Raw genomic sequence first — 14,312 nt, 5'->3', positions numbered from 1 at the left:
GTCCTTGGTCCAACTCGGTGGTGGCAAAAATCAACCTGCCGTCACCTCGACTTCCTCCACAAGTTGCGACGCTCTAATCTGTACGAAGAGAAATAAAACCACACGACCTGCCATCACTGAGAGGTGACATGATTGTAAATTTCAGGTCAATAACGGCATAAGGTAAAATTGACACAAAATATCTCTTCATTTGTGAAGGGAGGGCACCACGGGGCCATGGGAACAAATAGAAGAAGAGCAAATGTCTGAAAGATGTAAACATAGCTTTTCGTAGAGATAGATGCATCGGTTCCCGGAATAGCTTAGATCTGACGTCCCCAAAGTGTAGCTCGCGAGCGCTATCCTGCCCGCAAGAGTTCACTAGAGAGAAAATCTTATTTTCTATTTTTTTTCTTATTTACTCTAAATTCTATCTATTCTACATTTACACTCATTATTATCATTTATCATTCTATATATTTATTATTATTTATTATTTTAACTATTTCATATGTACATTTATTTATTCATTTAAGTATATGTATATATGTATTTTTCTTTTTCTTTTTTCTTTGACACCCGCTATTGTATTTAAGAGGGAAATGGCTCACAGATTACAAAAAGTTGGGAACTATTGGCTGCGATAACAAAGCCCATGTTAAAACCAAAGCCAAACTCAACGCAAGGCATTGCAGTTGAAGAAAAGGAAACATGACCCTAGGAAAGCATCTCCCTTCCTCTATATAACAAATAGATAAATCCAATTAGGTAGATATGCAATTATGCAAGCACGCGTGTGCCTATGCAAAACATTTATTTACACAAGCTCGGAAGACTTCACTTTATCGTTGTAATTAATCTAAACGAATCCAAAGCGTTTCTTCTCATTAAAATTCCTCCTTTAACTTCTGAGTTTCCAGCCGTTCTCTTCGCCATAATATAATTCATCCTCTTCGCCTTGACTGCCACTATAACGTGCATGGTTCCACGGTACTGGAATCCCGCGGTTTTATAACGAAATATTTTATTTATGAAAAAATATATATTCTCACGAGTGTGCTCGACGAAAGTTGTGTCTGCCCAGAGGTTCTCAGCTTACTTATAAAACAGACAAAAATATTAAGAAATAAACAAATGAATTAATAAAATAAATAAGTATCAAATTCATTCATTCATTCATTCATTAATAAGTAATCAAATAGATAAATAAATAAAAGGTAAATGAATAGATAGATAATTAAAAACAAATAAATTAACAAACATATAGATAAATAAACAATTAAATATATGAATTATCATATATATGCAAATACATTAATATATATGTAAATAAATATATGAATATATAAACAAATAGCTATAGCTGTATATATATACAGTATGTATATATATACAGTATGTAAATAATAAAATAATAATAACAAAACGTCTGACATCCGCTAGCTCCTTGGAGTTTTTGCTATGGGGGATTTCCTGCAAGCTTTTTTTAGATCCTTAATAGACCGCGAACTTTTAAAGTGGCATTTTTAAAAGGCATATGCAAAACAAATGATAACATGTATTGTTTTCAAACTTTGATCAGATTTACCATACAGATAAGCAAGAAAAATAAAAACGGGAAAATTAATGGGGTCGACGCATCAACAAAGTCATCGACATCACAGATAATTTTGTGATTCGGGTTACATAAAACAACATTCTCATACAGGCAGACACAAGCAGAGAAATGATAATGACTAAACAATATATGAAACTGTAATTTCCTTTATTAGACCTATACTGGACATTAATTTCAGTTTTATGATATGTTCACTATTATCATAATTTAGTAACTGACTAAATAATGGCGTGCAGTATAGGAATAAACGCAAAAACAGTTGTCATTTGCTTGTAGCAAACCTTTCGTTTTTATAGTGTGTAAACAATCAAAAATAATGTATCAAAATTGTCTTTTAAAGAATGATTAGTCTTATCTACTAGTATCACGTCACCACAATTAATCTTTTTACTGGCATACTAGAGTCGAGATGAAAAAATATCTGCATTACGTTGTAGAAATCACTGTTTACAAGGCTCGTGGCACCTTGGAGATAGTGTGAACGTGATGCAGTATTTTGTGCACGAGTACACTGCAAAAACACTGAATGCGTCGAGTATAACACCCTTGTTTTTTTTGAGTACCCAAAGACAGCATTGCAGAACCAACATGCACACAGGTATGCACCAATAATGCACCAATATGAAAACTTCTTTAGTTATATTCCAGTTCAAACTGATAGCCCACAATTATACCATCCATTCGCACATCTTGGCTGTTGTAAGAGATATTTAGGGAGTCGAAAATATTCTCAGAAGATGATGAAAAACTCTCACGTCGTTGAATATCGTCTCGGAATTGATACCAAGAGATGAGTATTTATGAATACAAATTAGCAGCCGACGAATATTTCCGACTAAAAGCACCTCGGATAGTACTTTTGAGGTAAGAAATTTGTTTTAAACGTGGTTCTCGTGAAAATGACATTACAAAAGAGAAAATGCAAAGTTGCACCTGGGCTTGGTAGTTACAATGCCATAGCTCCCCCTCCTCTGCCTCCTTGGCTCTCTTCCTTCTCTCCTCTACTGTTAAGCAGTGAAATTAAATACCTAATGAGACATTTCTTCCCCTCTGCACTCTGGTTCCCTTTATGTCACCGACCTTTAGGCACCTTAACAGTTCTTTTTTTTTTTTACCAGGGTGCTATAGCTTGGACAGCCTCTCCCGGTGCGAGTGGCCACGACAGCAGAATACAGTAGGTCTATATGTATATATATATATATATATATATATATATATATTATATATATATATATATATATATATATATTTATATACACGCACACGCGCGCAAGCTCTCTTCCACAAAAATACATAGTAACGCAATTATTATAAACACACGCGAGCGCACGCACACACACACACACACATACACACACACAAACAAACTAACCATGCACATAGATCCTTTCCTGTATATTACAATTAGGTAAATGCACACACGTACACACTGGGAATGTCAGACATCCTGCTTTCGAGCTCTTTCTCTCTCTCTCTCTCTCTCTATATATATATATATATATATATATATATATATGTGTGTGTGTGTGTGTGTGTGTGTGTGTGTGTGTGTGTGTGTGTGTGTGTGTGTGTGGTGTGTGTGTGTGTGTGTGTGTGTGTGTGTGTGTGTGTGTGTGTGTGTGTGTGTGTGTGTGTGTGTGTGTGTGTGTGTGTGTGTGTGTGTGTGTGTGTGTGTGTGTGTGTGTGTGTGTGTGTGTGTGTGTGTGTGTATGTGCGTGTGTGTGATTCACCATGGTCACCATGGTCTTTGGATCACGTGTTAGACTCGTGATCGACAGCTATTTTCCTTCCGGAAGAGCTCAGAGCTCGTATGTGACCTATCTATGGGTAATGCTGTGACCTTACAGGCACACACACTCCCAACTCCTCGCCCACGAGTTGGAGTAACAACCCGCAGCGCTGCTATACTGAAATTATTTCAGCCCTGGGCGGCATTCGAACCCGGACCTCCGTAGTGGCAGCCGGAAACTCTACCAATTGCACCACGATTTTTTTTTGTGTATATTGTAACGCGATTATAAACACGTACGCACGCACACACAAGCAAGCACACACACAAACTAACCATGCACATAGATCCTTTCCTGTATATTACAATTAGGTAAATGCACACACATACACACTGGGAATGTCAGACGTTCTACTTTCGAGCACTCTCTCTCTCTCTCTCTGTGTGTGTGTGTGTGTGTGTGTGTGTGTGTGTGTGTGTGTGTGTGTGTGTGTGTGTGTGTGTGTGTGTGTGTGTGTGCGTGTGTGTGTGAGTGTGTGATTCACCATGGTCACCAAGGTCTTTGGATCACGTGTTGGACTCGTGATCGACAGCTATTTCTCTCCCGGAAGAGACCTCAGAGCTCGTATGTGACCTATCTATGGGTAATGCTGTGACCTTACAGGTACACATACACCCAACTCCCCGCCCACGAGTTGGAGTAACAACCCGCAGCGCTGCGATACTGAAATTATTTCAGCCCTGGGCGGGATTCGAACCCGGACCTCCGTAGTAGCAGCCGGGAACTCTACCAATTGCAATTGCACCACGAGTTGTGTGTGTGTGTGTGTGTGTGTGTGTGTGTGTGTGTGTGTGTGTGTGTGTGTGTGTGTGTGTGTGTGTGTGTGTGTGTGTGTATCTTCCTGTCCACAAAGAACCGTGCAATTCACCTTGGGTGAGTTTGAAAAAAGAAAAAACTGGAAATGCTAAAAACCATAGAAGCGTTAATATCTTATACGAAGCCACTTAGCCTATACGAGTAAAAAAAATTACCCACGCTACATTTCTCATAACACCAATATGATTTTATTTTTTCATTTTTTTTGGTCGAGTATGTGATATATTGTCCTATGTCGCATTTAACTTACAATTAGGTAATTTTCCAGAATAAGCAAAAAACAAAAACAAAAAACTGTCAAAGAATTTTAATCTTATAACATGAAAAAATCTGGGTGGGTCAAAACCTTTGATCGTGATTGCACAAGTAAATACTTTTGCCAGAGGAGAAGAGAAACCAGCGAGCTTTCCTGAATAGCAATGTTTAAATAATCCAGGCTCATAAGTTCCAGCGAATCCAGTGCGTCCATCTGGGGTCGCAAATCCAACACTTGACTGGAAGAAATGTTTCCTCCTCCAGCAGGACAAGAGGAAAACATTAGGTTGTCCATCTTCGTTTGTCATCGATCAAACAAACGAGCAAAACAATGTTGCAGTAAAAGATGGTGCTGCTGTACGCGCACACACACACACACACACACACACACACACACACACACACACACACACACACACACACACATAACCTCGTGGCGCAGTTGGTAGAGTTCCCGGCTGCCACTACGGAGGCCCGGGGTCGAATCCTGCCCAGGGCTGAAATAATTTCAGTATCGCTGCGCTGCGGGTTGTTACTCCAACTCTCATGGGCGGGGAGTTGGGTGTATGTGTGCGTGTAAGGTCACAGCATAACCCATAGATCGGTCATATACGAACTCTAAGCTCTCTTCCGGGAAGGTAATAGCTGTCGATCACGAGTCCAACACGTGATCCAAAGACCATGGTTACCATGGTGAATCACACACACACACACACACACACACACACACACACACACACACACACACACACACACACACACACACACACACACAAACACACACACACACACAGTAAGCAGTCGCAGTGACAGAGTTTGTTACTCCATTTATAATAACTCCACACACACACACACACACACACACACACACACACACACACACACACACACACACACACACACACACACACACACACACATATATATATATATATATATATATATATATATATATATATATATATATATATATATGCATGTGTATCGGTGTATGTGTAAAGTATATTAAGTTTATCGCCATTATCTACACATATAAACATATAAAGACATAATAACAGAGTATGGCACGGTCTATCGAGTTGCAATCCTAAGACAGCCAGATTTAGATAATTAAATACCTAATTGTGTGTGTGTGTGTGTGTGTGTGTGTGTGTGTGTGTGTGTGTGTGTGTGTGTGTGTGTGTGTGTGTGTGTGTATTATATTCACCATTGTCTTTTGATCACGTGTTGGCCTCATGATCGACAGCTATTTCCCTCCCGGAGGAGAGCTCAGAGCTCGTATGACCGATCTATGGGTAATGCTGTGACCTTACACGCACACACACACCCAACTCAGATTCCACGAGAGTTGAAGTAACGACTCGAAGCGCAGTGATACCGAAATTTTTCAGCCTTGGGTAGGATACGAACCCGGACAGCCGTAGTGACAGTCGGGGACCGCGCCACCGAGTCGTGTGTGTGTGCGCGTGTGTGTGTGTGTGCATGTGTACGTTTGTGCATGTGTGTGTGTGTGTGTGTGTGTGTGTGTGTGTGTGTGTGTGTGTGTGTGTGTGTGTGTGATAAATGAATAATATTTGCATTACATGATCGTCTTTAATGTCGTATCGTGTATTGTATACACGAACTCGCCTTAATATTCGTGTTCGCATGTTGGACATAATCTAAGCTCGAGCTAACGAGTCATGGCAAAGATGTCCCTGGACCTTAGTTTTATTAAGAATTGGGAATTCTTTTTCTTGGGCACAACAATGGAGGAAGGACGTCAGCTCACCTAAATTGGGACCGAAGTCATCCAGAGGCACCTGAAGAACGGCCGTCGTCACGGCGAAGGAACATTTGCCAAGGTTTACCTCGTTCCAGCGGGGGACAGGAGAGTGGTCGCAAAGGTCTACAAGAAGAGAAGGTTTCTGCCCGCCATGGTTCAAGAGGCCGAGGCTCTGGCAGCGTTGTCAGGAGTTCCTCGTGTCCCGACCCTTTTCGGCGTTGGCAGAAACCCGGTCACTCTCATCACCAGCTGCGGGGGACGCTCTCTGTACAAACTGATTCAACGAGGACAGCTCTCAAAATATCAGGCTGTCGACCTCGTTTTCCAAGTCACAGAGAGCGTTCGCCTTATTCATCATCGCGGCTGGACGCATAACGATATTAAACAAGATAACATCGTCGTCGAGAGGAACTGCGACCTTTGGAACGCAACTCTCATCGACTTCGGAAGCGCCGTTCGCATCGGCAAGGCCGTTTACAGAAAGAACAGAACCGGTGACATCACTTTTCCTCACATTGCTCCCGAGCTTTTCAAGGGGCGAGGAACTTCTTCTGCAAGTGATGTCTACTCGATCGGATATCTGTTGGCCTCTCTTATCGCCCACGAAGATCGAAATAAGGATATTTCTCTTCTTATCGCAAGGGCAATGACTTACAATCCCGAAGATCGAATTTCAGTTGATGATCTTGTCCAAAAACTTCGAGATGTTCGATTCAACATCCTCTTGGACATCGTCACTGAACAGCTTTCTTCACTCAAAATTTGAGTTTTTTTTTTACTATCAAAATCGTTATGAAAATCATCTTTGGATTAACTTGAATTGTTCATTCTGGACCATTGGAATTGATACAAAAAATATATATATAAGCTTGGACGTATAAAAGCTTTATATGCATTGAAATGATGGAATTTGAATTTTCTATGAAAAGCAACTTTACCAAGATTGGACCATATAAGATCGACTAAAACCACTCCCTGTCCAAAACCCGTCAACGATCGAGTAAAACTATTTTAGCAAAAAATAGAATTAGAAATTAAATAAACTGAAATTCGATTAGATTATATCAAGTTAAATTAAACTAAACTGGATTATACTAAAAGTGATTAAAGTGAAATAAAGTAAAATGGAAAACAGGAAAAAAAATAAAGAAAATTGTAAGAATATATTTCATATTATGATGTCCACACATCTAAACTTAAAAAGGCTTTTACGCCTTGTTTATTAAAGATTTAACTTCAAATATCAACCCTTTGGGGGTTTCCCTCAGCTGAATAAAATCACCTGGCGACAACTGGAATAATCGACCAAACTCACGAAAATCAGAAGAAATTCTTCTATTTAAATATTTCGTTATATATAGCAAAACAACTTAAACACATTTCACATTCTCAATAAGTAGTTTTAATTTGTTCGTGTGTGTGTGTGTGTGTGTGTGTGTGTGTGTGTGTGTGTGTGTGTGTGTGTGTGTGTGTGTGTGTGTGTGTGTGTGTGTGTGTGTGCGTGCGTGTGTGGTTCACCATGGTCTTGGATCACGTGTTGGACTCGTGATCGACAGCTATTTACCTCTCGGAAGAGAGCTCAAGAGCTCATATATAACCGATCTATGGGTAATGCTGTGACCTTACACGCGCACACACACCCAAGTCCCCGCCCACGAAAGATGGAGTAACGACTCGCAGCGCAGCGATACTGAAATTATTTCAGCCCTGGACGGGATGTGTGTGTGTGTGTGTGTGTGTGTGTGTGTGTGTGTGTGTGTGTGTGTGTGTGTGTGTGTGTGTGTGCGTGCGCGCGCGCGCTTATATCCATAACGTTACTTTAACTATCAGAATTTGTAATCAGGGTATTTTTTATTGTTAACATTTTGTTTTCAGTAGAGCACTAAGATAAAAATTACAATCCCCTACCCCTTCCATGCCAGACAGGCGAAAACGCCAAAATAATATTTTTAGTTAGTTATGTCCAAGGTTTGACCAAATGAGGAGCTCAAAGAAACGTATTTTTGAGGCATTGCCGTCTTCGCCTGTCTGGCACGGAGAGCCTTATGAGACTTGGTAACCAAAGCGAACGAGCAGGGACAGAATGAGGACAGACTCCTGACGTAAAAAATAAAATATATACAAATAAAAAAAAAAATAAATAAAAAAATAAATAAAGATAAAAAAATGATAATAAAAGGTATTTTTTTCCCGAATGCACTTTGACCTTTGCAATCAAAGAAACGGGCTGGAAGCGACACGTTGCAGTATCCTACATTATTCTTTTCCCCTCCCACATTAATGTGTGTCGTGCAACTGCATCAACGTTTTTCTACAGCCAACGATACGCACGGGAACGTTTGCGCTCGACCCCTCAGCTGACGGCACGGAGGGCGTTTGGCGAATCGCGCCTCTCGGTGAGAATTTATGCGCGCGCACACGCACACACACACACACACACACACACACACACACACACACACACACGACTCGGTGACGCAATGGTAGAGTTTCCGGCTGCCACTACGGCTGTCCGGTTTCGATTCCTGCCCGGGGCTGAAATAATTTCAGTATCGCAGCGCTGCGGGTTGTTACTCCAACTCTCGTGGGCGGGGAGTTGGGTGTGTGTGCGTGTAAGGTCACAGCATTACCCTTAAATCGGTCATATATGACCTCTGAGCTCTCTTCCGGGAGGGAAATAGCTGTCGATCACGAGTCCAACACATGGTCCAAGATCATGGTGAATCACACACACACACACACACACACACACACACACACACACGCACGCACACACACACAAATAAATATATGAATAGATGAATGAATAGACAAGTAAATAAATTAAGATAAATAAGCATATAAATAAATACATGATAGACAAATCAATAAACAAATAAGTAAATAAATGAATAAATAAACAAATAGATACATCAATAAATAAATAGATAAATGAATATAACCTTTCATTCTGGAACCCATGAAAACCCAGTCGTGTGACGTAAGCCAGAATAAAGCCTAAAAGGTGCGACACGGGGAAAGAGACAAGTAACCTGAATTGGGTTTCTCGACAGGGCTTCTCTAGGAGGGGGGGGGGAGGATTCGTCCCCCAAAGGGGGGGATTAGGGCTTCAGGGGGTGGGGGTGGGGATGGGGGTGGGGGGTGCTAGGACCCCAGCTATCCAGTAACGAACTATAGGAAAACTAACCTCACTACAAATCTAAATTCTACAAACTACATCATCTACAGGACATCACTTTTTTTTTCCAAATGCCATAAATCTAACTGAAAATAAATATTTCACCTTTTTGGGTCAAACAAATCGATAAATGAGGAGGCAGAGGAAGAGGGCGTTGTATAGAGGTGAAGAGCCTGTCCGCTCTATGGGAATTCTACTTCGGCGTCAGTCGGCCGCATTCGATAAAATGTAAGAGCATAAGCTGTAACTGGCTGGGATTAAAGGAGAACCGTCAGTCGAACCCGTGCCTGCCAACCCAGCCCCCACAGGTACAGACTCGACATGGACTTCTTATGTGGTCAATTATTCTAATAGATTACCAACAGATGTCATTGTTTTAGTGCCCATTTGTTTAATATTTTTATTCTCTACCTCAGGGGGGTCCCTAGTATCCACCCACCCCCTCTGATACACACAAGTGAACTCGATTTTTTTTTCTCTCTCTCCAGCTTTGGACTACGTAATCTATGCATTCGTTTGTAATTTCATGTCAGTTTTTATCCTCTATAAACAGCATATGTGTTCCTTTACCCTAATGTTTATAACATGTATTTTGTCATTCAGATTTTGTATATATACATATATATATATATATATATATATATATATATATATATATATATATATATAATGATGATATGGTTTAACGTCACAACCACCACCCCCACTATCGGAAGGCTAGGACGGTACCCCTCACAGAGGGCTTTGTAACGTGGAATTTAATGAACCATGCCCTTGGTTCAGCTTCACTGGTGTCAGGATTCGAACCGTCATCTCCTCGATCTTCGCCGCAAGTAACGACGCCCTAACCCGCTCAGCCAGCGAGCTACCTGTATATTGTCTACTAATGCCATCCTATCTCATCCCTACCGCCTCACAGCCCCCCCCCCCCCGCAAAATCGTTCCACCCCCCACCCCCAAGGGATCGCTACAGTCCACTTTGAGAACCAATGTTCCAAAGGATTTCAAAATAGGAGCATGCCAACAGGAGACCTTTTGGTCCATAACTAGGTCGGATGCCAAAAAAATATATATATAATAATGATTAATTAATAAATAAACAAATAAAAATTATAACATAAATAATAATAAACAAAATAAATACATAGGTATAGGTAAATAATAAGCAAACAGGAAAATAGTAAATAATAATAATAAATGAAATATTCTATTGCAACTAATACACAAAATGATACATGTTCGTTTAGCAACGATGGATGAATCTGACTTGTTGAGTTCAGGAATGGTGAATATATTCCTGATGCCATCTGTAGTCGCCCTGTCAAGTGTTGACACTGGCTACACAACATTTCGTGAATGAAGTTTATCCCGGTATCACACTATGCGTTGGCGCCGGATGCGGCCAGATGACGGGCAAGTTAACAAAAAACCGCAACGGCGGCGCCGGACAGTGTGACACCTGTCTCAGTGACTGGCGTCGTTCCAAATCGGAACATTTCGAACGTGATGACAGTTCTTGACATCTTGACTGCACGGCTCGGACATAAGCGCGAAAAATCCTGAATCTGATTTGGAACAAAAATCCAATGATGACAATTACAGTCGGATATAAAACAAACATTCGTAAACAGAAATGAATAATTACAAGGCACGGACATAAGCGCGACAAATCCTGATTTTGATTATAGACAAACCTTCCATGTTGACAATTACAGTTGGATATAAAACATGGAGGCATTTGTAAACAGAAATACATGGCAACGACTGAATATAGAAACATATACACAGACACAAATACGTGAATATTCACATGAATGTCCACATAAACAATTAAATAAACAAATACATAAATAAATCAAATTTAAACGATTAGGTCAAACGAATGAAATAAGTATAAATGCATAAACAAAATAAATATATAAATAAATAGAAACAAAAATAAATCGATAAATAGATAAATTGATAAATAAATTGATACATAAGTAAACAAAAAGATACATAAATAAACACATAGATAAATGAATGAATAAACAGATAAACAAATAAATGAATAAATGAATTAAAAAATAGACATAAATGAATGACTGAGGAGTGAAAAACTAAGAATCAGTCACTGACAGACACTGTGCCACAGAGAAAGTAGAGGATGTAGGCCCTGTTCACACTAGCGGTTTCAACCGCGGAGGTTCAATAGCTGTGTAAGTCAATGGAGGCGTTCACACACAACCGCGCATTTTTTCCTTAACTATGCGGTACCGCCGCGGTTTCCGCGCGGTTCAAACCATTAATATGAAAATTGCCGTAGATGCGGCGTAAAGGCCCCCAAGGGACCCATTGGTAAATATACGACCGAGATGATGAAGAAGAAGAAAAATTATAATGAGGGAGGAGCAGGTACTGGGGGAAGAATAGGATCTGAAGAGGATATTAGACAGACAGACAGTCAGACAGAGACTCATGTAAAAAGGTCTTTGAAATACGTACGTATTAGTATATGTAATTGTATGGTGGAATAGTTGCGTGTGTGTGTGTGTGTGTGTGTGTGTGTGTGTGTGTGTGTGTGTGTGTGTGTGTGTGTGTGTGTGTGTGTGTGTGTGCGTGTGCGTGTGTCTACATAACTGCAATATACAACAATAGCTCCATCTGTAAAATTTGGCTTTAGATTAGTTTTGGACCGGACTAAGTCTTTATTCATAAATCGATGCGGAGATCTACATAAGAACATAAGAAAGAAGGAGAATGTAGAAGACCATAAGGCCTACACTAGCCAGTTCCATGTCCATTACCACCTACCATCCATAAAGATATCTAACCTTCTCTTAAAACAACCGATAGTTTCCGTGCTCACTACATGGTCATTAAGTCTATTCCATTCGTTGACCACTCTACTGGTAAACCAGTTCTTGCCTATTTCCTTCTTCAACCTAAATTTGTCCAATTTAAACCCATTACTGTGAGTCCTGCCCTGTTGCCTTAATACAATGACCTTGTCTTCATTGCCCTTGTTAAAGCCCTTGATCCAGTTCAACACTTAAATTAGATCACCCCCCCCCCACGCTATGCGTCTTTCTAGAGAGTGTAAATTAAGGTGCCAAATCCTGTCCTCGTCAATTTCTGAGCCCATGTATCATTTTGGTCATTCTCCTCTGTACTGATTCTAGTTAATTTATCTCCATTCTATAGAACGAAGACCAAAACTGTACCGCATAGTCAAGGATGGGTCTAGCTAACGCCAGATAGAGTTTGATAACTACCATTCCACTTTTATTCGTAACCGTCCCAATAATGAAACCTAATGCTCTGTTAGCTCCTTGTCAAATGCTAAACTCAAGGTGAATAACATCGTAACTACTATTGTTACATACCGCCTCGTATACATTTGTGTATAAAGACAGAAGATTAGTTATACATAACTTACCCTTGGTGAACACATACTGTGAGTCACAAATAAAATTATGTCTCTCGATGTAATGTCTGATTCTATTAGCTGTTACTGACTAGCACTTTACCTATAACCGATGTCAAACTGATTGGCCTGTAGTTATGCATAGACGATGTATTCCCCTTTTTTAAATCAGGAACAACGTTTGCCTGCCCCCAAGACATAGGCACGAATCCTGTGTCTACCGACTTGTTAAATATTTACATTAACTGGTTGCAGATTTCAAATTTACACCCTTTGAGCATTCACGGAAAAAAAATCGTTTGGACCCGGGGATTTTGTAGGTTTAAGTTTATCAATATGTTTGACTCTTTCTTCCCTGCTAATGCTAATGTTAATTAGTCTACTTCTTTTATTCTTACTGAAGATCGGGTCGTAGTCAGGTACCATATCTAACCTCTCCTTTGTGAATACCGTGAGAAAAAAATTATCAAACGCCTTGCTCATTCTATCCTCCGAATCTATCAAGACATCTTCGTCGTTCGTAATTGGGCCTATCCTTCCCTTACATTTTCTTCTGCGCAAATGAAAGAATCCCTTCGAGTTAGATCTCGTTTGTCTACGGAAACGAACAAAAATGGCCTAACAGCAGCCAGAATTAAAATAAACACATATAATAAGATGAAGAAAAAAAAATCAGGGCTCGTTATGGAACAAAAGGTCTCCAGTTGGTTTGTTCTTACACTCAACCTTATCATATTCCAGCCGACCATGTTTGCCCTGTTCCCCGTCCCTTCCCACAACGAGTGGCCTCAAGCCTACGTAGGGCATAAGCGGATGTCTGCATTATTAAATCGGACTGAATTATACACGCTAACACCATCCTCTTCCTTGCTTTCACACCATTCCTCTCTCTCACCCTTCCTCCCCCACCCACCCGCTCGCTCTCTCTTTCTCTTGTTTCTCTTTTTCTTTTTCATTTTTATTATTTCTCTGTCTCTCACTTTCTCGGTATATTGGCTTCTCTCCCTTTATTAGTCTCCCCCCTTCTCACTTTTTATCATGCTATCGCTTTCTCTCTTCATCTTCCCTATCTCCCACCCCCCCTCTCTCTCTCTCTCTCTCTCTCTCTCTCTCTCTCTCTCTCTCTCTCTCTCTTTCACATGTATAAGCCTACACAACTCTGATCCACTCACTTCCTCTCTCAAAGTCTCTCCTTCTATTGAACTTCCTCCTCTCCCTCACCCGCAAGCATATACAGTCCAACACGACATACATCACCACACGTTTGGAAAGGCAGTGCTCAATCCATCTTCTATATCAACGCCAAAGGCTCCTTTCACACGCATCGACTTTTCGCCGAGCGCCGTCCACGACACGACGTCGTGCTCTCAAATAACAATGGGTGTCTACGGACGCTTTCACACGTGGTCGTGACCGTGACATGTAAAAACGTCCATAGACACCCACGGTAATTTGATAGCACGACGTCGTGTCGTGAACGGCGCACGGCGAAAAGTCGATGCGTG

General features: G+C 40.6%; 1 protein-coding gene across 1 annotated transcript; it reads left to right on the top strand.

Annotated features, from left to right (window-relative positions):
• The first annotated feature begins 6,374 nt into the window (after positions 1 to 6,374).
• LOC143033068 (serine/threonine-protein kinase mos-like) lies at positions 6,375 to 6,989 on the top strand. Its single transcript, XM_076198266.1, has one exon. It carries the CDS (start codon positions 6,375 to 6,377, stop codon positions 6,987 to 6,989), a length of 615 nt encoding a protein of 204 aa, XP_076054381.1.
• Positions 6,990 to 14,312: the final 7,323 nt, after the last annotated feature.

Source organism: Oratosquilla oratoria, chromosome 15 (genome assembly GCF_046742065.1).
Source record: "Oratosquilla oratoria isolate Oo_2021 chromosome 15, ASM4674206v1, whole genome shotgun sequence".
Taxonomy (NCBI): domain Eukaryota; kingdom Metazoa; phylum Arthropoda; class Malacostraca; order Stomatopoda; family Squillidae; genus Oratosquilla; species Oratosquilla oratoria.
Note: the sequence above shows the minus strand (reverse complement) of the source record. Positions and strands in the feature narration are given on the sequence as shown.

Bases quoted from the DNA above. Each gene is read 5' to 3' on its own strand.
- LOC143033068 (XM_076198266.1), top strand. From the start codon at position 6,375: ATGGTTCAAGAGGCCGAGGCTCTGGCAGCGTTGTCAGGAGTTCCTCGT.